A 22,679-nucleotide genomic window follows, 5' to 3' on the forward strand; every position below is an offset into this window, starting at 1 on the left:
CCATGACTAAAGCAGTGGCGGTGGAAGAGTGCTCCTGATTGGCTCTGGCGTCCATGACTAAAGCAGTGGCGGTGGAAGAGTGCCACTGATTGGCTCGGGCCTCCATCCTGCTGGACTACGCGACTCAGGACCACATTGAGGGTGACGGCACTGCCTGCGATGGGCTGGATCCTCTCCCATCAGGCGTTAGTCAAGACTGTCCCTCACAGACTTGCCCTACTTTCCAGCATGATGGAGGCATTTTCAAAATTGAGCTTCCTGTTTCCCAGCTGAGCCTACTTTGGATCAAGTTGAAAAACTATTATTTCTTTACAAATGACTTGTTTGTGTGAGTGTGGCTATGCACACACACGTGCACACACCTGTGGAACAGCCTGTCTGTCTGTGTTGTTAGTAACTATTTGAGCTGTCCTTGGTGTAACAGTTGACAGGCACAGCCTGCCGGCCTCTCTGCTTATCCAGTCATTTAGCCGCCACCACTTCTGGTTCTGTGTTGTTTTCATTCTCTCCAGTTAAGGCTTCAACATCTTAATGGTTGCACCTGACTCCCCTTTATTTAGGTCTGGATACCACTTTATGAATTTGTATAACACGAGGGCCTACTTGTTGGGGTTTCTCTCCTGCCCAGTTCACACAGTCAGTAAATCACAAAGAAAAACACACAGAGAGTCTACATTAGATATAAACTTACTGGCCCATTAGCTCAGGCTTCTTATTAACTCTTATAACTTATATAGCCCATTATTGTTATCTGTGTTAGCTACATGACTTGGTACCTTTTTTGGTGGGGCAGGTCACATCCTGCTTCTTGGGTGTCTGGACAGGACTGCGGGAGAGCTTCCTTCTTCCCAGAATACTCCTGTTCTCATTGCCCCACCTCTACTTCCTGTCTGGTTGTTCCACCCATACTTCCTGCCTGGCTACTGGCCAATCAATACTTATTTAAAACATAATTGACAAACTACAGAATTGTCCCGCAACAAATTTGTCTTTACAGATATAATCTGTGTGTGAAATCATAAGATATGTGGTTGTTTGTGAAAACCTTGGAAAATTTAGTGTAATGTTTTAAAATTTTACTCTTTTTTTTTCATAGAGTAGGTATCAGTACTTCATTTCTTTTTATGCCTGGATAATATACCATAATTTAATATAAATAAGCCATATTTTACCATTCATCAGTTGAGGGACATTAGATTATTTGATTTCTTAGTTATGTATGAATTTATCTTTCATACCTAATTCTTTATATGAATATCTAGGTTTACTTACCAGGATTTTTTTTGTCAATTTGTTATAATTTTTTATTTTACCACACTAATCATTCGTATTTTGAAATTTCTTTTCTTTTATTTCTTTACACCTTTTTTCTTGATGCATAGCAATGGTTCAATAATTCAATATAAGAAGATACTTTCAACTTATATCTATTGGTATAAATTCAAAACATATTAAATTGTAATATTTTTGTTTTATTGTCTACTCAATTATTAAGTTATTGGCATTCAGGTCTGTGTTTCACATGCCAGTGACTTAGTTCTTCATAATCCCCATAAATACACAGTAAATGTGCTTTCTCAGATTCTGAGGAGATGGAGTGTTTCCTGGTTTACCTGAGGAATTGTGCAGCTGACTGCTTTCTGTACTGCTTGGTAGGGAAAACTGCTTGTGCAATCGAATTGTTACTTAATTTATAGTAAATCGAGCCTTCTAGATCATGTGTTATTGCTACTTAATGACAGAGTTTGTATTTTCCTATTCTTGAGTGAGCTGCTAGTATTAACGGTGAATTTAATACTATGTACAGTGTCTTTTCACCCAGCTCTTGTGACTATAAAGACCTTTCTCGAGTGTCTGTCAGGACTCTCCTTTTCCCACAGATAGCCTTCTGATTGACTACCAGTTCACCTTCAGTCTGTTGCAGGAAGATGACCGCCACCACACGGCCATCAACTTCATCGCCAATCCAGAGCAGGTAAGGAAGCGCCGCCTCCTCTGGTGGCTGCTGCCCCTGCCGAGGTGTCCTGGTTTAACTCCTCAGAAGTATTGCACAGGAGGAATCCTGTAGAAATTGCTGAGTCTCTGAGATTTATTTTCATGAAACTTAGATGTGCATTTGATTGTGAGAGTCGACAAGTTAGTATTTTGATTGCTAGTCTCCTGGCTCGAATTCTATATCCATAGACTTATTTATTCATCAAATTCCTATCACCTTGAGTTCTTACATTTTACTAATAAATATCAATTTTCTCCAGTTTAAGTTTAGTTATCGGCATAAATTCTGTTACAAACACGCCAAACCTCTGGATCACAAGGGCATCTAAGTTTCGTGAGAATAGCATTTAAGAAGCAAGGGTTCCAGACGTGCCGTGTCAAGCTGTTGTTCATTTGCAGTAAAGCGTATCTGTCGTTTGCATTGATTTTTGTCCCAGTCTAATGTTTGACTGAGTCACACAAAAGCCCGTTTCACAGCCGTGTGGTCCTTCAAGTTTATGAAGATTAAACATATTCACTACCTACAGTAAATTAAAAAAAATACATAAGTTTAAGGAAGTCTTATCCATTTTTTTTAAGCTAACAGCTTAACATACTTCCTGGTGCTAAGCTTGCATGAGAAGCATCTCCCGGGATGCTTGCAAGATTTTCTTGTGTAATCCCTTTTAATTAAGAACAGTTCACCCAGGACGATCTGTAAAGTTAAGACAGCTTATCCATGAATGCTTCTTAATTTGACCTGTGAAATAAAACAAGTAGATGTCCTAACACTTGTAGACTTCCGGCGCTCTTGCTTTCTAGGACAGATTCCAATCTTTTCCGTTGTGGGTTGCCTCTAGTTAGCACTCTCATAGGAACCATTGCTAAAGCGGGCTACTGTGCCAAGCCATCGTCCTGAGCCCTCCTCCCCCAGCATCTACAGGGCTGATGTCATTATTTTCTAGATTAGCTGTGGTATCACAGCTTGTTATAGAGCTCTCCAGGAACGTCAGCACCCAGCGAGCGTGCAGCTTTAGTTATGGTTCTTGTGTTTCCCCAATAACTAAACTTTGAATTGTGGAGGATGAACAAGAGTAAAGGTGTTTTTATACGCTTCTCCTGACCGTTTTGTTACGAGCTTTGAATAGCTCCCATTTTCACCCTACGACAGGAAGAGCTGAGGAGAAGTGGGGTGAGGGCTGCACTTGCTCTGCAGTCATCGCTGCCAGGAATAAAGCTGTAGCCCTCATGCACACAGAAACCACACCTTCTTCCAGGGCAGGGGGCCAGACCTCTTCGTAGACCCTCTCTTCTGTGGCTAATGACAAAGATCAAACAAACGGAAACATCTTGAACTAATGATGATAATGTCAAACTACCCTTATAAGTACAATGTCCTTACAATTTCTTCTTAGAAATTATATAAAAGCAAAAGACCAAATTATTAGAGATGATAAATGAGGAACTTTGAGTTTATCATTGTTTAATTTTCATTAACAAGCCATAAACACTGTGTATTTATTTGGTTGACTATATTATACACAATTTTGTAAATTTAATGTACAAAATCAAATTAGTGGGCTGACTAATATGCATTTAACACATTTCCACCTTTTTAATGTTAATTTTTTTCTTGATAGTCAAACAAAAATTTGGACATTTCGATTAATGCTTCCAACAACTTTAATCTCAACATTACATGGTCGGTTGGCTCGACAGGTAAAGAGAATTTGCTGTCACGTAACTTCTGCATGTGTTTCTGCATGGAAATTGTTCTGGTTTCATTTACTGTTCTCTTAAATAAATAAAAATGTAATTGTTTTCCATAATTCTGCCCCTTTACTGATAAAAAAAATAGCAAGTAGTGACTTGAAAGCTTAATACTGTAACTTCCTTATTCAATTAAAATTAGGAGGCTAACAAATACTGCACACCACTTAGGCATTTAAATGGTGTTATGAAATGCTACGATTTTAATTACGATTGACTGGTTCTTTAGTGTCTAAAGATTTTGAGATTTCAATTATTCAATTCATTATTACAGTTATAAATTTAATTATCACCCCAATATTTACATGAAACAAAAGTGTTCTTTTGTAATTACTGATAAAAGAAACAAACTATCATTTTCTGTCTTCAAAGTATATTCTTTCTGGGTGGCATCAGGGCTAAGAGGAAGAAAAAAGTATTATGAACATGTCGTCCATAAGTTCCAAAGTTCACAAATTGAAACGAATAATTTTTAAGAAATAACTATGAGGAAGATAAATTGTTATGCTGACTCACCAATATCAAGGGCATTTTAAACACGTCTGTTAAGTGATAAGCTCAGAGGAGCTGCATGTGAAGAAGGCACCCAAGCTACCGTTGGAATAGATCATGGGAAATGCATTCCGTTACGCAGTATACTGATTCTCATGGTCTTCACTGTTCACTAAGGTGGAGGTCCAGCAAAGGCAGTTGGACGTGCCCTGCCCCATTTGGTTAATCTCAGTAAACATTTACTGAGGGTCCATATTGTGTTTAGTAATTGAACATGTACATAGTATTTTAAATTCATGGTCTCTTTCTGTTTTTTTAAAAGTAGGGATGTTTCAATTTGTAGAAAGGCAAATAATTTTTTTTCAGTTTTTAATTGGATTAATTGGTTGTAATTTAAGTGGTAAGCAGAATGTGTCCCTCTGGAGCCTGTGCCCCGGAGGCATTCAGCTCTGGGGCACTGTAGTTGGGGAAAGGCTTCCTTCTTCCTGGGATGCAGAGCTCCGTTTGGAACCAGAAAGGATTCCACCTCTGTGGTCAAGAGCTTTACAGAAGAGTCAAGTCTCAGGGCCAGTGACACAGCATGGGAGTGTTTGAAGTGTGGTCTTTACACTAAATCTGTTACACTGTATCTCTGGCAAGCCTGTGTGTAGGTGCTGAGCCTCCATGGAGGAAAGCTGCCCGTGTGGCACAGTTTTGGTACTGGTGTTGCCAGCGTTCTAGTGATTTCAATTTGTCAGACTTTGCTGCATTGTATTCTTTGACTTAATAAGGACCCCCATTTTCTAGTGTTAAGTATAATTTCTTCATATTCATATTTTAGGAGGAACAATATCTGGGGAAGAGACTCCTATAGTTTCTAAGACAAATATAAAGGAATACAGAGATAGCTTTTCCTATGAAAAATTTAACTTCAGAAGCAATCCTAATATCACATTCTATGTGTATGTCAGCAACTTCTCCTGGCCTATTAAAATACAGGTAAGCACAAGGACATTAATTTCTAATGATGTTGAAAATTTTCATGGTGAAAGAATACTGATTTTTCCAAAGAAATGGCACATGCCATCCAGTGCCTTGAACAGAAGACATTCATGGACCCTTCATAAGGTATCATGTGTGATTATCTGTGATGGATGAATGACTGCTCCAAAGACACTCCAGGAATCGTAAACCAGACTGTATTGTGGAAGATGCCATGGAGCTTGAAAAGGCTGTGATATTTGGGTTTTTTGGTTATTAAATTAATGGGGAATGTCTTCATATAAATTTATTTATTTATTTGTTTAGTTTTGTTTTTGAGACAGGTTTTCTCTGTCCGTTAGCCCTGGCTGTCCTGGATCTAGCTCTTGTAGACCAAGCTGGCCTCGAACTCAGAGATCCACCTGCCTCTGCCTCCCAAGTGCTGGGATAAAAAGAGTGCGCCACCACCGCCGGGCTCATATAAATCAACTTAAAATAATTTGAATGTGTTTCAGTAATCTTTACTTTTATTTATTCTAATTTTTGTGCCTACTGGGTATAACTTATCTTTCCTTTAAGATTTACGATTAGCAATCCATGGCCGTGCATTTTTAGGCCCCGACTCTCATAGTTGGTTTCTTCAGACTGTGTCTGTGTGTATTCTATTTAATCTTCTTCTCTTTTATTGGACATAGGTTTTTTCTCACATAATATATCCTAATTATACTTTACTCTCTTTTAACTTCTCGAAGTTCTTCTCCCTCCCCTACCATTCAGATCCACCCCCTGTCTGTCTTATTAAAAAACAGACTTCTAATTTGGGTCTCTGTCTCTGTCTCCTTTCATCGCCTGATGAAGGTTAATATTCAGGGGGATGCCTATATGTTTGTCTTTGGATTCACCTTCTTATTTAGCTTCTCTAGGATTGCAAATTATAAGCTCACTGTCCTTTAATTATGGCTAGAAACCAAATATGAGTGAGTACATCCCATGTTCCTCTTTTTGGGTCTGGCTTACCTCACTCAGGATAGTGTTTTCTATTTCCATTTGGAGCACCGGACAGAAATCTCAAGGTCCAAATCAGGAGCAGAAGGAGGGGTAGCATGAGCAAGGAACTCAGGACCGCGAGGGGTACACCCACACACTGAGACAATGGGGATGTTCTTTCGGGAATTCACCAAGGCCAGCTGGCCGGAGTCTGAAAAAGCATGGGATAAAACCGGACTTGCTGAACATAGCGGACAATGAGGACTACAGAGAACTCAAGAACAAGGGCAATGGGTTTTTGATCCTACTGCACGTGCTGGCTTTGGGGGGGCCTGGGCTGTTTGGATGCTCAACTTACTAAACCTGGATGGAGGTGGGCGGTCCTTGGACTTCCCACAGGTCAGGGAACCCTGATGGCTCCTCAAGCTGATGAGGGAGAGGGACTTAATCGGGGGAGGGGGAGGGAAATGGGAGGCAGTGGCGGGGAGGAGGCAGAAATCCTCAATAAATAAATAAATTTAAAAAAATAAAATAAAATAAAAAAAACCAGACTTCTAAGGGATAATAATAAATATAGTGAGATAGAACAAAAACAAACACATTGGGATTGGACTAAACAAACAAACAGAAGGAAAAGAGCCCAAGAGAAGGCACAGGAAATAAGAGGCCCACTGGCCTGTACACTCAGAAATCCCATGAAGATGGCCGGGCGGTGGTGGCGCACGCCTTTAATCCCAGCACTCGGGAGGCAAAGGCAGGCGGATCTCTGTGAGTTCGAGACCAGCCTGGTCTACAAGAGCTAGTTCCAGGACAGGCTCCAAAACCACAGAGAAACCCTGTCTCGAAAACAAAAACAAAAACAAAAAAAAAAAAAAGAAATCCACGAAGACACAGAACTGTGAGCTAAGGCTGTATTTAGAGCACCCTGCACTGCCTGTGCTGCCCCAGGATCTGCATTGCTTTGTTACGTGATGTCTTCCAGCGCCTTGTTTTCCTGGTGTCCTTCTCCTCTGGCTATAAAACTGTTTCCACCTGCAAGGCTCACTGAGCCTGAGGGAAGGGATCAATGGAGCCCTCTCATTATCTCTGGGTGTTCTAGGGTCTCCACACTCTGCCTAATGTCTAGCCGTGGCCTCTGTATGTGTTCTTGTCTGCAGCAGAAGGAGGCTTCTCTGACGATGGCTGAGAACACACCAGGCATATTTCTCTTGCACTTCATTTTCAGTGTGGTTTGTAGGCTACTGAAGTCTTCAGATTCATTTCTAGGAATCATTTTAAAATGTTTCTGTGCTATTGTTAATTTGTACTTTGATGAAATAATTTTTGACATTTGGGATTTGTTTATTCTTTTATTCTTGACTAAATTGAATTCACATTAGTTTATTGAACAACTCATTTATGCTAACCCCATTCAGAGTGTTATGCTTTAAAACCTTTTAGAGATTTAAACAGGAGTTAAAATTGTCAATTTATGCATCACAATTAGAAAAGTTTGAATGTTTTGTTTATGTTAATTCCTGTGTTGATGTTTTATGAACAGAATGAGTCCTTTTTAAAATCATGTGTTGACTGATGAAGTTTTCATTTGTAATTATTTTAACATTTAGGTAGAAGTAAATACTTACTGTTAAAAATATTGGAGATCATTGCTCAGTAAACTTATTCATTTAAACTAAAGTAGGAGATTTATATTCTATATTATACAGAGGAGATGTCTACAGTCATTCAAAAAATTCCAGAAATATCTCCATGTAATTCATACATTTTGATAGTGACAAAATGTAAATTTAAGATTGACTAACATATGTATTGATCAGATTTCACTTGGTTTATTTAAATTTTGATAAAAATAAGGGCTTATTTATGTAGCTTACTACATAGTAATTAAAATTGATACTGTTGTATTTTTAATCATTTCCTGTTTTTCAGTTTTTGGTTATCTAATTATGGTTTATTTTTAAGCCAATTACATAGTAACTTTAGAATGTTCATGAATATTTAACTATTTGAAATTAACTTTCTAAATTAGATTTTCTTTTGAGAATATACTAGTAGTCTATTCTGGTTGTTAAATCAGAATTTGTATAGTGAGTGAAAACACTTCACTCTTTCAAAGAAGTGTAATTTGGAACACAGTTGCAATGAATCATGATACATAGTCTAATTTTCATTCCTTATTAAACTTGTTATATTAGAAATATGTTAAAGCATATATATATATACACACACACACATACACACACATGCATCTATATACACATGTTTATTTAATGGACTATAGTACACTTTCAGTTATTATACATCAAATATTAATATTGATATTTTTCAAATGGTGCACTTATTAGTCTTCATTTTCTATTTTTTTGAAGAGTGAACAAGTTATACAGATTTTTAATATAGTTCTTTATAAAGAATTTCTGAAGTATAAGGAATTGTGTCTTTATTTTGAACATTTCAAATATAGAAGGAGGTGGACGGGATTTGGAGGCCTCTGGAGAGGAGAGTGGGGGAGAGAACAAAACATAGGCTTTATAATTGTTTTGTGCTATTTTGTAAAAATGTGAAATACTTTCTGAGTTTAAAGAAGTAGAACTAAATTAATCTAAAACAAACACACAAACAAAGAAGCGAAGCCCCAGATACCTCAAACACAAAAGAGGAATTCCCTAAACCAGCTGCAGTGGCTCTGGCTTTAGAGTTTGGATAAGAAAGCTTATTCTTCATGTTGAGAGACTAGATATAATTTTATAAGTTTGGTAAATTCTAAAATTAATCCTAGTAATTTTGCCACATTTAATATGGCATAAATCATTTTAAAGTTCTAAGAGTCAGTATTTTCAGCATTGCCACTGTGTGTAGTTGTTGGTGTGCAGGGCAGTTCTGGTGTGCCGTGGAAATGTAAGCAGGGCGTTCTTTCTGTTTCTGTTGTGAGAAATGTGGGCAGTGCTTTAAGTTTATTGTGCTCACACTTCCATTTCTGTATTCTCAATCGTAGTGAAGCCGAATCTGAACTGTAATTCATACTTTTGTGTGCACTTGTAGAACTGTTTCACTTTTCGCTATACTTATATTTTAATATTTTTGGTAAAGTGCACAATCTTTAGCTCTGAGGCTTAATTGAAATTTACTCATCCCTGAATACCATGACAGCCAAGACAGATGGCTCAAGCCCCTGGAAGACTCATTCCTGGTCACCCTTCTCAGAGTTGTCTCTCAGGGCTCTTGATACTTCTTAATATCAACTAGGACTTATATCTGCTGTCATATTTAATGTCAATGTATTGTACGGATCACACACATTAAAACCTGTTTGGTTCATTGTTAAGTAAGGGGAATAATTTTGTTTTATACATAGTAAATACATTTACATATATAATATTTATATAAAAATAAAATATATATCATATTTAGTTTTATATATTAGAGATTTATATTTATATTTATATTTTTCTTAATCCCTACAATCTATACATTTAATTTAATAACCAATTGTTGAGCATATATTGTTATAATGTTTTTCCAGTTTGACGAGTGGTTATGTAACATCTTACATTTTATATTCCATAACAGTTCCAGTCTGCATCCCATGAGGAGTCTTAAGTCTCTGTTGCCCACTTCTTCCCCAGCAGTTAATTCTTCTTGTTTTAATGCTTGCTGGCAGTTTGTGGATCATTAGGAAAATGTTCATTTGTCCCCTTTTAAATTTTGGTTATCTGGCGTGGTGTGCATGTCTATACTCAGCCTTGGGAGGTGGAGACAGGAGGACAACAGAGTCTGCAGTCAGCCTGTGCTGCGTGGTGAGTCACAGGCCAGCCTCAGAATCCAAGTGACGCCTTGTCCCAGGGACGAGAAACCAGAATAGATTTAACTGCATGGCTCCGTTTGTGAGTAGGACAGCAGCCGTTCCAAGGTTAGGCAGGTCTCACATTCTGTTGTCTTTTCAATTCTTTATTGTCCCCCTGGGTATGGTGAGCTGTTCAGTGAATATTATAGTGTAAGGAAATGTAGCAATACGGAAACATTCCGTCTAGAACTGGGATGTCTGTTCTTACTGCTGCAGTTGCAGTAGAGGTACAGTCCATAGTGACGCTCTGCGCTGAGATCTGTTCTCCCGTGTAACACAGCAACTCCTGGTCTCCTTTGCTTTTCTTTGAACAATAACATATCAGTGGCATCTACTTTTAAGTTATTTGTGCCTTTACATTTAAAATAGGTTTCTCTTAGATGGAATATAGTTGAGGTCCCCCTGCCCTAAAGTCTTGGGTCTTAGTCTCCTGTGTGCCTGTGTTAACCTTGGATTCCTTTGTGATAAGAGGGTGACCTTGGAGACCTTGTTATCTGTCTCCACCTCCCGAGTGCTGGGATACCTTGTTATCTGTCTCCACCCCCCAAGTGCTGGGTTACCTTGTTATCTGTCTCCACCTCTCAAGTGCTGAGATACCTTGTTATCTGTCTCCACCTCCCGAGTGCTGAGATACCTTGTTATCTGTCTCCACCTCCCGAGTGCTGGGACCACTGAGGAGACCACGCTTTTGTTTTCTCGTCACCCAGACCTGAATAATTACAGAAACTATATTCGCTACAATACTGTTTGGCCTATTAGCTCAGGCTTCTTATTAACTAACTCTTACATCTTAAATTAACCATTTCTATTAATCTATGTATTGCCTTGAGGCTGTGGCCTACCAGTAAGGTTCCTTCGGCAGTACATGGTGTCTCTCTGACTCCGCCTCCTCTCTCTCCACACGTCTTCCAGCCTGGCTATATTCTGCCCTGCCATAGGCCAAAGCAGTTTCTTTACTAACCAATGGTAATAAAACTTATTCACAGCACACGGAGGGGAATCCCACATCAGTATAACATTCCGTGCTGCTGCAGATCAACAGCTGCCACCACCACAGCCACCTCTTGAGTCCTCCTCCTTTACTTCCTCCCCATCTCCTCCTCCTTCCTCCTCTTCTTCCCTTCTCCTCCTCTAAATTATCTTTCTTTTGTTGAAGGTAGGAATTGGAGTTAATTTACTTGAGAACTATATTAGTGAGGGTATTCTAGAGGAACAAAACTTATAGAATCTATCTGTCTGTCTGTCTGTCTATCTGTCTGTCTGTCTGTCTGTCTGTCTCTTGGGGGATTTATTACAATGAATTACAGGATATGGTCCAGCTAGTCTAAAAATGACTGCCACCCAGGGAAGGTTCAAGAATCCCATGGTTGTTTAGTCCACATTTATCATGTCTTCTATATTTGTTGCTAGCAGAGCACAGATTAAATGTGGATCTTCCACCTCAAAACAATAGGATTAAAGGTGGGTCTTACCACTTCTAATGATTAATTAAGGAAAAAGAACTCACAAGTTACCCAGCCTTGAGTTTTTATATAATTGCAGATGTAGTCAAATGGACAAACAAGAATAGCCACCCCAAGTCTGCCTCATTTCAGTTTGACGCGCAATAATGCCTTATTCTATTTACTTTCAAAATGAAAAGAATAACTAGGTAATAATTATATATAACATGATAAAACTATCTCTTGTATAACTGTAAATACATTGCATGTATAATTAGGTCATAATTACTGCTAACATGATGTAACTATCCCCTGTACAATGGCAAATGCTTTATAAACTTTTAAATAGGTAGCAGTGCTCCCGAGGCTCATTCTTTCAGTATGTCAAACTTAAATATGATAGCCACTTAATTCTCTTAAATGATGTTACATTAGATGAAAAAGAAATTGAGGAAGGAAAACACCTGTACAAACCTGTACAAACAGTACTCTTAATGAAATACGGCGGACACTCCTATCCAACATGAAGCTTTAGGTTGTGTCTTTTCTCTTGCTATTCTTCTTTGCATGTTATTTTTACTTCCTTTTTTTCTTTCTTACCACCTTTGTGTACCTGCAGGTCTGCTGTAAGTTCATTTGATCAAGGCTAAACTTAAGATCAGCTTCTTTTCAGACTGCAGTCCACTCTGCCTGGGGAAACACCAGGGTTTGCATCTGAGTCTGGTCCATGTACTTGGCGTCTGGGACACAGACCAAGGTCCTGTTCAGTTTCAGAAATGATGTGTTGACAGCAGGTAGAAGAACCTTAAAAATTCCATTTGAGCTAAGTTGGTCAAAGCAAGTCACATTGCCCAGCATAATACAAATAGTGTGAGCATTCTACTTACTGGGGTACAGGAGGACTTGCAGAAAATTAGTACTGTTTATCACACTTGCTATCACAAAATTTTATTAAAAATTTAACAAAGAATTGCTTTACTATCTTTTGAGTCAGAATTACAAAGTCTCTGGTCTACTTTTATTGCTTTTGTTCTCATTGTAGAAATAAAATTATAAAAGACTTATCAAATTAAAATCATATGAATAATTTTCCTTCTGTATTTTAATAGCCATGTTTGATTATAATAGTAGCTTCTGTCAAAATAGGCGTGTTCTAGTGTTTTAGAATGCATTGTTTATTATGGAAAATAATTCATGGAATATTTTCCAAATACAGATTCCCTTTGTCCTTCGGATGTTATATAATAGGGTTCTTTGCCGCAGTGAGTCTTTGTTTTATTGGTACATCCACCTCACGTCTTACGCTTGTTGTTTGCAATAAAAGTCATAGGATTTGGGTCCTTGGAGTGTCAAAATTATAGGAAAAAGAATTTTTAGTTGAAAATGTGAAGAAATAATTCATCAAATACATGAGCCCTGTGTGTTCAATATATATAATGAATCACAAATATTGTAAAGCCACTGATTGGCATTCTCAGATTCATAATTAAGTTTTTTTGTGTTTTTTTTTTTTTTTAGTTTGTTTTTCAAGATAGGGTTTCTCTGTGTAACCCTGGCTGTCCTGGAACTCACTCTGAGGACCAGGCTGTCTTCAAACTCATAGACCTATGCCTGCCCATGCCTCCCCAGTGCTGAGATTAAAGGTGTACACCTCTACCACCGAGTCCCATAATTAAATTGTCAAAAATAAAATAAAAAAATAAAATCATGAAAGCAATGGATCAAAAACCCACTGCCATTGTTCTTGAGTTCTCAGTAGTCCTCATTGTCCGCTATGTTCAGCAAGTCCAGTTTTATCCCATGCTTTTTCAGACCCAGGGCAGCTGGCCTTGGTGAGTTCCCGATAGAACATCCCCATTGTCTCAGTGTGTGGGTGCACCCCTTGCGGTCCCGAGTTCCTTGCTCGTGATCCTACTGCACGTACTGGCTTTGGGGGAGCCTAGGCAGTTTGGATGCTCACCTTACTAGACCTGGACGGAGGTGGGTGGTCCTTGGACTTCCCACAGGTCAGGGAACCCTGATTGCTCTTCGGGCTGATGAAGGAGGGGGACTTGATTGGGGGAGGGGGAGGGAAATGGGAGGCGGTGGCACGGAGGAGGCAGAAATCTTTAATAAATAAATAAATTATAAAAATAAAAATTAAAAAAAAGAAAGCAAAGGAAATAAAAAGAACCAATTCATAAAGAAATACCTATGTGAATTATTGTGCATTTGTATCAGGAATATTGGAGACCAGAAGGAAATGGCCCATTTGTGGTAGCTAACAGTCACTCCAAATTCTGTGTCAACACAGTTGCTCTTCAGGGAGTGAGAATTGAAGTTATCCTCAGAGGAGGGCGATAACATTGCTTACATAGAGTGAGTTTAGATAAGTGGCCAAATAGTAGGAAGTGAAGAAACATCTTCGCAGTTCATCATTGTATTTGACAAAGCGGACCCTAACAAAATCTAGATCAATTGTAGATACAGGTAACCTCAAGATTTATACAAGGATACAACATTACAATATGACTATTTTTCATTTTAACATAAGGAAAATTGGAAACTTTTTAGCAAACTTTTGTCCTAGAAGACCACACTGAAAAGTAATACATTCAAGAAATGAAATGAGATACATTCAAGTGTTATGTGTTGAAATTCCTTCTACTTAGATTTTTTAGATTTGGAGAAATATTTTTTTCAAACTTCTGATCAACACTGGCCTCTATAATACATACTACCCAGCTGTTTTCCTACCCCACGCCTTTTATGTTGCCAGGTGTCTCAGTTTCACTTCTGTTCCGTGATAAAATACCCAGACGGAAAGCAACTTCGGGTTAGTCTTTCAGGTTTAGTCTATGTTGGAAGCCGTCATGTCCACGGTCAAGAGTAGAGCGAACAGGGATGTGCACAGCGCTCTGCTCTCGTTTCTTTGTTTGTGCCCGTGTCCCATTCTCACCTCTTGCAGGACTCCCTCCCTAGGTAATGGCGCTCCTAGTGGCTGCATCTTCCCAAATCAATCAGTTTTAGTCAATCAGTCTGCCTCAGGCAGGCACACACGGGTCTGCCCAATCTAGACAATCCTTCATTGAGATGCTGTGAGCATGTGGTTATACATTGTGTCAGTTAAAGCTAATCATCATGCCAGTCATTTGCATAACTAACGCATCATAGACATGAGTCTGTGACCCTGAACATCTGCATTTTGAACATTGAAGACAGTGAAGCTGAGTGCCACAGATTCACAGGTGCGGTAACACCTAGAAGATTTTATCCTAAGAAAAGGTTGAAGAAATTGAAACTGGTATGTAAAATTCCAGTTAATTCCTTAAGTCCTCAGAACAGAATGAATTTAATCAGTCATTGTGTTGGGAGTGCCCTGTAGTTGAAAATAGACCTTCTACGGACCGACTTCTCCTGTGGAATGGCCTCCCTGGTTCAGTGGTTCACCCTGCACTGTCATAGCTTAAGGGACCATCATACTTGAACTAGTGTTGCCAAGGTTTTTGCTCAGTGTTGGAGCGTTGTTTTTTCTGTTGGTGCTTGACTTTTCAGTTGCCATTGAAATTACTCTACTTAGATATCAGTCATTTTTTAGAATTCATTGGTTATGAGAACTTAAATGCTGCTTTCGTGAATAAATTATTCAGTTGACTTTGTGCGTGGAGCAAATGAAAAGACAGACATACAAACACAAGCACAGTAAAGCAGGGATCAGGTAGGGCCTGCTACCCTTCCTAGAGGGGGCCTACAGCAAACAGAGATCAGGTAGGGGCTGCTGCCTCTCCTAGAGAGGGCCTTCTTACTCAGCAACCCAGGACCCCAACATCTTTATTATGGAGAGAAATGGGGAGGGATTGGCTATTCTATTGGGGGATCATCTTTTTTGTCCACTATGAAGACGTGTCCCTTGGATTGCTTTAATAAAAATCTGAATGGCCATTAGCTAGGCAGGATTTTTGGGCAGAGAGGACAATGGAATATAGGGAAGAAATTCATGAGCCACAGAGTGAGCAGGAAACACACTATGGAGATAAAGTAATAAACCCATGAAGCAGAAAATAAATTAATTGAAATGGGTTAATTTAAGTTAGAAACAAGCCTAAGCTATCAGCTGAGCTTTCATAATTAATAATAAGTCTCCGTGTTGTGATTTGGGAGCTGTTTGATGGGACAGCGAAAGACTAGACACATATTGTACCCCACATGGGCTTTGAACCCACGACCCTGAGATTAAAAGTCTCATACTCTACCAGCAACCAATACTGCAGATGAGCCCTGCAATTTCCCCCCTGTAGCAAGGAAGGCTGCTTGTTTGTCCTGGCTACCCAGTTAGATTAGATCTGAAATAATCACACAGAAACTGTATTAATTAAATCACTGCTAGCCCATTAGCTCTAACTTCTTATCAGCTAACTATTACATCTTAGTTTAACCCATTTCTAGTAATCTGTATTTCACCACGAGGTTGTGGCCTACCAGCAAATTTCCAGTATGTCTGTCTCCAGTGACAGATCCATGGTGTCCCTCTGACTCTGTCCTTTCTTCGTAATTGTTCTTATTGTGTATAATTTTACTGTATTAGAGTTAAAACCTTTCCTTTTCATTTAGACAACGGGGGGAAATCTTGAGTAATGTTTTAGTACTCTGTGAAGATGTGTCTTTTCCAAAGTGCTATCTGATTGGTTTGGTAAAAATCTGAACGGCCAATAGCTAAGCAGGATTTGGGGAATGTTGAGAAGAACGTGGCAGATATTTTGAGAGATGGAAGTAGAGGCAACTGTTGCAAGCCACATGGTAGCACATAGTTAACAGAAACAGAAATGAGCTCATTGAAGTTAGAAGAGCTAGTTAGAAATAAGCCCACGCCATCGGCCCAGTTTTCATAACTAATAAGTCTTCGTGTCATTATTCGTGAGCTGGTGGTCCAAAGAAAAATCTGCCAACATTAGTCTCTGGAGGAGATTTTGGTAGGGGGCAGTCTCTAAGTGAAACGCTCTTAGTCTGATACATATCGGAGAGAACTGGGCCAGTTCCCCGTGAGTGCTGGGGGTCCTGGCATGGTGGTGCCCATTTACACGACACGTTCACTCAGTGCTCACCCAGGGAATCCTCTGCAACCTTTAACATGTGAGTGTATTTCAGGGGCAGAAGCAGAAGTGTGCAGAAGTGCTAGGAATAGCAATGGGAGATTTTTTCACCTCCTTTGGCTATACAGGAAAGCGCCACTGAAATTATACTAGGTTTTAGTATTGAAATCTCATTAAAATAGTTTCTTCTTCAGTAAAGCAGATTTTACCACAGCTGTATCATGAAATGTTCTTTCATTTCTCATGGGTCTTGTTCTTTTTCTCTGTGATATCTTTACATTTTTTTCTTTTAATAATTTATAATCCACAAAACATGCTCATTTTAATGATGCATTTAACCACTCTGTTAACTGTGGCCTAGAATCTCAGTGAGTGTAAAGGTTGTGATAGTTACTACTAAATTAAAAGACAACTTTTGCATTTTGCTGTGAGCATTGGTGTTGTTAAAATTTGCAGGCTGTTTTTTGTTTATGAAGATTGAAAAATGGTCATTTTATGCTTTAGCCATTTTGTGAGCACTGTACCAAAAATTGTATGACTAACTAGAATATTTTTAGTATTTTACATGTTAGAATCGTATTATTCGTACACAAATATAAATTATTCTATAAATCAGTAAGCTATTTTATTTTCATTAAGTGTTTAATATCTACAAGTGGAGGCAATTTAAGTACATATCTGTCTCTACATACTAAATTAAATTTTAATTTCGTCATGGAGATTCACTGCAATTGAATTATATGAGTTTATTTAGCTATTGTTTAATGCAAAGCATTATAATTTTAAATAAATATTCTTAATTGTCTGTATAAAATGTTTTATGCTGTCAAAATCATACTGGAATTCCCAAAAATAATCCAAGTGTGAGTATTCTATGACAGTATTCTATGATGATTTTTACTGATAATCTGGTAACCAAACTGAGATGTTTCCTCCAGCATGCTTGAGGTCATGCTATTGATTTGATTATCATGAGTTCCTTCAGTGAGATGCTTGTTTTAGCACCTTTGGTTTTTATGAGTTAAAGTATACTATTTGAGCCTGTCTTGATGCTGACACATATTTTGCTATAGCTACAGTTATAATGACTTAGTTCAGGGACAGAAAGAGCACCCTGGGCTCCAGTAGTTTGCACTCCCCGGCAACAGTGCTGCTGATCGACATTTACATACCGCAGTTTAAATTACATTAAATCTGATTGGTTCTAAATTGCCTGGTCCTGAGTAAATGAGATTTGCTAATTCACTATTAAGTCAATCTGCAAACTGAGGTCATAATTTAGATTTTATTTTTTTAATGGGAATGATGTTAAGAACCTTTCAGCTCATGGTTCTAGTTTCCATCCCAGCCTAGCGGTTCCCTTCACTGATAACGGTTAAGATATACACAAGGTTGGAAAGACCAGACTCCAAGCCTGAGGGCTGGACTGTTTCATCCCAAGCATACTAGCGTTTTGAATGGAGAGCACGAACTGTGTCGGAATGAATGAGTAGGAGGACGAGTTTCTGGGTGGGTCAGGTTTGAAGTCACACTTTTCATGATAGGTGTGTGGTTTGAAACAGAGTTGTGATCAAGTGTGCTAATAAATGCCCGTGTATATTATTGCAACTCAAAATAAAATACCCCCACGGTAGCCCAGAATGGAGTGTAATAAATAAGGTTTCTTTATTCAGGGTAGACTCACAGATCAGTAGTCCTCTGTGTGAGCGGGGAACTGGAACCGAATCCATCAGCCAAGGGACCACACATGCTTTTACATCTGTACATGTGACCACGCCCATAGTGGGCCAGCATCTTAAAGGCTATTGGCTGAAGAAGTTCCCACAGCAATATGTTAATTCTGATTTGCTCCAGAAAGAACAGCAATAAAATTATTGTTAGTGGTTGTGTTATCAATTATTATGAGCTACGGAAGTTTTTGTTTCTTTTTTAAAATGTTTTTTTCTATTAAGCTTCAGGTCTTTCATTCTTAAATCTGAGCTGCTATAAACCAAGGAGTAACAGTGACTGTGTTAACTAGAAGATATAAATACAAGTGGCCATGAGAAATAGTTAGCAGAGACCAACTAACTCCTGGTGGTGGCTGTAGCCAGGAGAAATAGCAAACTCCTCGTGGTGGCTGTGTCTGGTCGTGTTAGCATCCGGTGCTCCAGAGGGTGAGAGAAGAACTTTCGGTTGCAGTGACGGAGCTGAAATGTGAAAGTGAACAAACAAACCCAGGGTGTCACCCCGAAAGCTGAAACACAACTATCTAGCTCTTAGAAAGGACGCCCCACTCCTTATCTAAATGCTGCTATTATCTAGAGCCTTGCTTGTTGCTGCTGCTTACCGTCCTTGGCTGCCTTTGTTAGATAACACAGCGGAAGCTTAGAATCTCTTTCCCACTGGGAGTGCCTTGCAAAGAACATTTTAAACTTTTACGTATATCGAACAAGTCTACGTAGAAATTACCCACTTCTCTAGAATAGTGGCTAAAAGAATTGCTAATTTAAATGCATTAAAATTTCAGTGTATTTCCCTCAACTATCTGTACAATCCTATACACCGTTTTTAGCTCCTTTTATAGTTTCACTTAAAGAGCTCCTATAGTTTTTATATATCATAGTATCACTACTATTTTCTATATAAGTTTTGTAACATATTAATACTAAAATAGCTTCATCAGATTAAATGCTTCATTGTTTATTGTTGAAAAATTATTTTTTGTTTTAAATAATACAGAGCAAATATCTGTGTGCATTTTTGGTAAATTATTTTTCACTTGCATATCTCAAAACAATCGATTCAGGTGAAGTATATATTCAAATTTATAACCAAGCACTGTGCACCAGGCAATATTCAAGGCATTTTATATGATTTATTTCAGTTATTCCTAAGCCATGAAGTAAATTTATTATTGTATGAACTTGAAGAATGAATAGAAAAACATAACTGTGCAGTTTCCTTCAGTAAGAAGGGCGTGAGGATATGAAAATAATCCAACATGAAATACCACTTTGCTGATAATGTGATTATTTATAGATTTTTATTACTAGTAAAGTTGAACACTAAGATGTATAAAATATTTCTATTGTTTTTACTATTAAATTACCTATAAGAATGTACACGCATGTGTATATTTTTATATGTGGTACCACTATTGTGAAAACTTTCTGAGAACATTTTCTGAGTCTTGTAAGTGAGGGCAAGGTGAAACCATGGAACTAGACCCCTGTGCGTGGATTGAAAGGTTTGCTGGGGGTCAGACTGCAAAGACTGTTTCTGCAGAGCGGGTCGGAGTGGGTGGCATCGTACAGCCAGTGGACTGCCTGGTTAGATGGCGTTTCTGCAGAGCGGGTCGGAGTGGGTGGCATCGTACAGCCAGTGGACTGCCTCGTTAGATGGCGTTTCTGCAGAGCGGGTCGGAGTGGGTGGCAGCGTACAGCCAGTGGACTGGCTGGTTAGATGGCAGCCAACAGGGTGGGGTCCTTGAGCAGATGCCGGCTGTGAAGACTGACCCATACCTACAGCCATACCATAGGTGGTGCCCTTTGGGGAGATTAGGGGAGGTCCTGGTGAGCAGCTTCCTGCTGTAGTAGAGATGCTTTTCTGGTAAACACACTGGATAAGGGATTCCTGAGAAATATTGTGTTTAGGCTCTGAGGACCCAGTAGCAATCTGTCTATGTCCCTGATCAGAGTCCCCCTCTTTAGGACATTGTCACTAGTACTGCCATTTTGGGGTCTACTTTGGAACCCACATTCTTGCTAACAAAGCTGACATAAATCCAAATCAGAATGTGCAAAATTTAAAAAATTGTAAAATTCAACTTGTTTCCATTATTCTTAAGTATTATTTTTTGGGAGGTGGTATGAGGGTCTTCCATGTCAGAGCCGAATTACCTTTAGTGATGTTATTAGTACCTCCAGCTTCAGGGGATCTGGTGTCCTCTTCTGGCCTCTGAAGTCATCAGGCATGCATGCTGCTGATAAACACGTGCAGGCAAGCATGCATACTCATGAAATACGAAGAAATACCTTTTAAAGCGTGGACACAGCTGGGGTGGCTGCTGTTGATTGGCAGCCCTGGTCAGGGGGCCCCCAGCAGGGTGGATCCTGATGTCTGGTGTTCTGTCGTGTCTGCTAAGAGTCAGCTTACACACTTGTGATCACTTTGTGGCAGTCAGACTTCTGAAAGACTGGACACCGAGGCATTAGAATTTCCCCGGGAATCTACTACTGGGAGAGGGATTGGTGAGGGCCTTGGGAGATCAGAGGAGGAGAACGATTTGTGATTTGTCAGTTGACTTTGCCGGGGAGGCTTTGAGCCGGGACTGTGGTTGTCAGGAGCCACAGTGCCTGGATGGCTTAGTCTTGCAAATCTCTTGCCTCTGTATTTCAAGACCCTGAAGATGGGTCAGGACGAGTGTCACAGGATCTCCTTGTCATTCTTACCATTTTGGCCATATTGAATAAATCTCTGTGTTATGTTTTTTTCACTAAAAAAAACCCCAGGATGATTAAGTATAATAATGTAATTTGTATTTTGGATGATATCCTAGGGTAGAAAATGTAAAATAGATTAATAATGAAAAATAAAAAATACCAAAAAGAATAACATACTGCAGGACAGCTAACACAAAATATGCTTGTGTGTGTGTGCGTATGCTCCTGTGGGTATGTGTTTGTGCATGTGTGTGTGCGTGCTCCTGTGTGTGTGCATGCTCTTGTGTGTGAGCATGCTTCTGTGTGTGTGTGCGCACACGTGTGTGTGCTCCTGTGTGTGTGCATGCTCTTGTGTGTGAGCTTGCTCCTGTGTGTGTGCACGCGTGTCTGTGCTCCTGTGTGTGTGTGTCTGTGTGCTCCTGTGTGTGTGTGTCTGTGCGTGTGTGTGCTCCTGTGTGTGTATGCTTTTGTGTGTGAGAGCTTGCTCCTGTGTGTGTGCACGCGTGTCTGTGCTCCTGTGTGTGTGTGTCTGTGTGCTCCTGTGTGTGTCTGTGCGTTTGTGTGTGTCTGTGCGTGTGTATGCTTTTGTGTGTTTGTGCATGCTCCTGTGTGTGTGCGCCTGTGTGTGCGTGTTATCTTTTGTCTTACTGATCTTTCATTATTTTTGTTGTTTTGTTTTTTTTTGAGAGCCGGGTGGTAAAGAACAGGAATGGGAGGTTGGAGGAAAGGAGGTGAGAAGATCTGGGGGGCATCGGGGTAGAGGAAATGATGATGATTCAGAATGATCTTAGGTATTACTAATTAATGTTGTTATTAATTATCTAACTATTCAATTGAAACATTGTATCAGTGGAAACACTATGACTTCTGAACTTGAGATTTAAACGTTCATCGTTGATTATAATGAGATCTAAATACTAATATGCCATTACTTTTATGAAACTTAGGTAATGTATCCATATATGGGCAAAACCAGCATTTGGGGTACCTTCTATTTAGTAAGTTCTTTTGTGGAGAGCACCTCACACAAAAATGGCATTGTTTCATCAATCTAGGCTTAACATGGTGCTGAGCACTGTGAACTGATTTTAAAATTAAACATTATAGATTTGTGTTTTCATATATTTAAATATATAATGTTAATATTACAAGTATATAGTTACCATAACTGTATGTAAACAAATGATATATATTTATATACAGAACGTTTATATGTACAAGTTTGGATACTCTTTAACTATAAAATATTTTATCCTCACAAATTAATTTAAAATAGACGTGATCTTGAAATACATATATATATTTATTTCAACATTTATAATCTTGATGAAAAGTTAATTCTTAATTTTGGTTCAGCTTGACCTTTACCTTGAAGCTCTTTTTCAAATTTCCCCATAGAAATTCTTGAGGTGCTTCTGTGGGAATAACTTGAGTCCGTACCTTACTGTTTGGGAGCTCAGAGATTAGATTATAACTGGAGTCCGTACCTTGGCTGCATGGGGCACAAACCTTAGATTAGGAGTTTCCAGGAAGGGTAGCTAAGCACTGTGATGCCTGACTCGTGGCGACAAAGGTAAACTAAGGTGATGTGATTAACCCTCGAGAGGGAAGTGCAGAGCAGGACCACCTGTGAGAACCAGGGAACCCTGATTGCTCTTCAAGCTGATGAGGGAGAGGGACTTGATCGGGGTAGGGGGAGAGAGATGGGAGGCGGTGG

The 22,679-nt window shown here is 39.1% G+C and overlaps 1 protein-coding gene across 1 annotated transcript in view; it reads left to right on the forward strand.

The window, feature by feature from the left end:
* Window positions 1-22,679, forward strand: part of Atrnl1 (attractin like 1) — a 558,188-nt gene that overhangs the window by 160,602 nt on the left and 374,907 nt on the right. The window contains exons 22-24 of the mRNA XM_005352541.3: window positions 1,881-1,975; window positions 3,615-3,693; window positions 5,057-5,214. Of these exons, the coding sequence (XP_005352598.1) occupies window positions 1,881-1,975; window positions 3,615-3,693; window positions 5,057-5,214 (332 nt within the window). The remainder of the gene's footprint in view (window positions 1-1,880; window positions 1,976-3,614; window positions 3,694-5,056; window positions 5,215-22,679) is intronic.

The sequence above is a fragment of the Microtus ochrogaster genome, chromosome 8, assembly GCF_000317375.1.
Source record: "Microtus ochrogaster isolate Prairie Vole_2 chromosome 8, MicOch1.0, whole genome shotgun sequence".
Lineage (NCBI taxonomy): Eukaryota > Metazoa > Chordata > Mammalia > Rodentia > Cricetidae > Microtus > Microtus ochrogaster.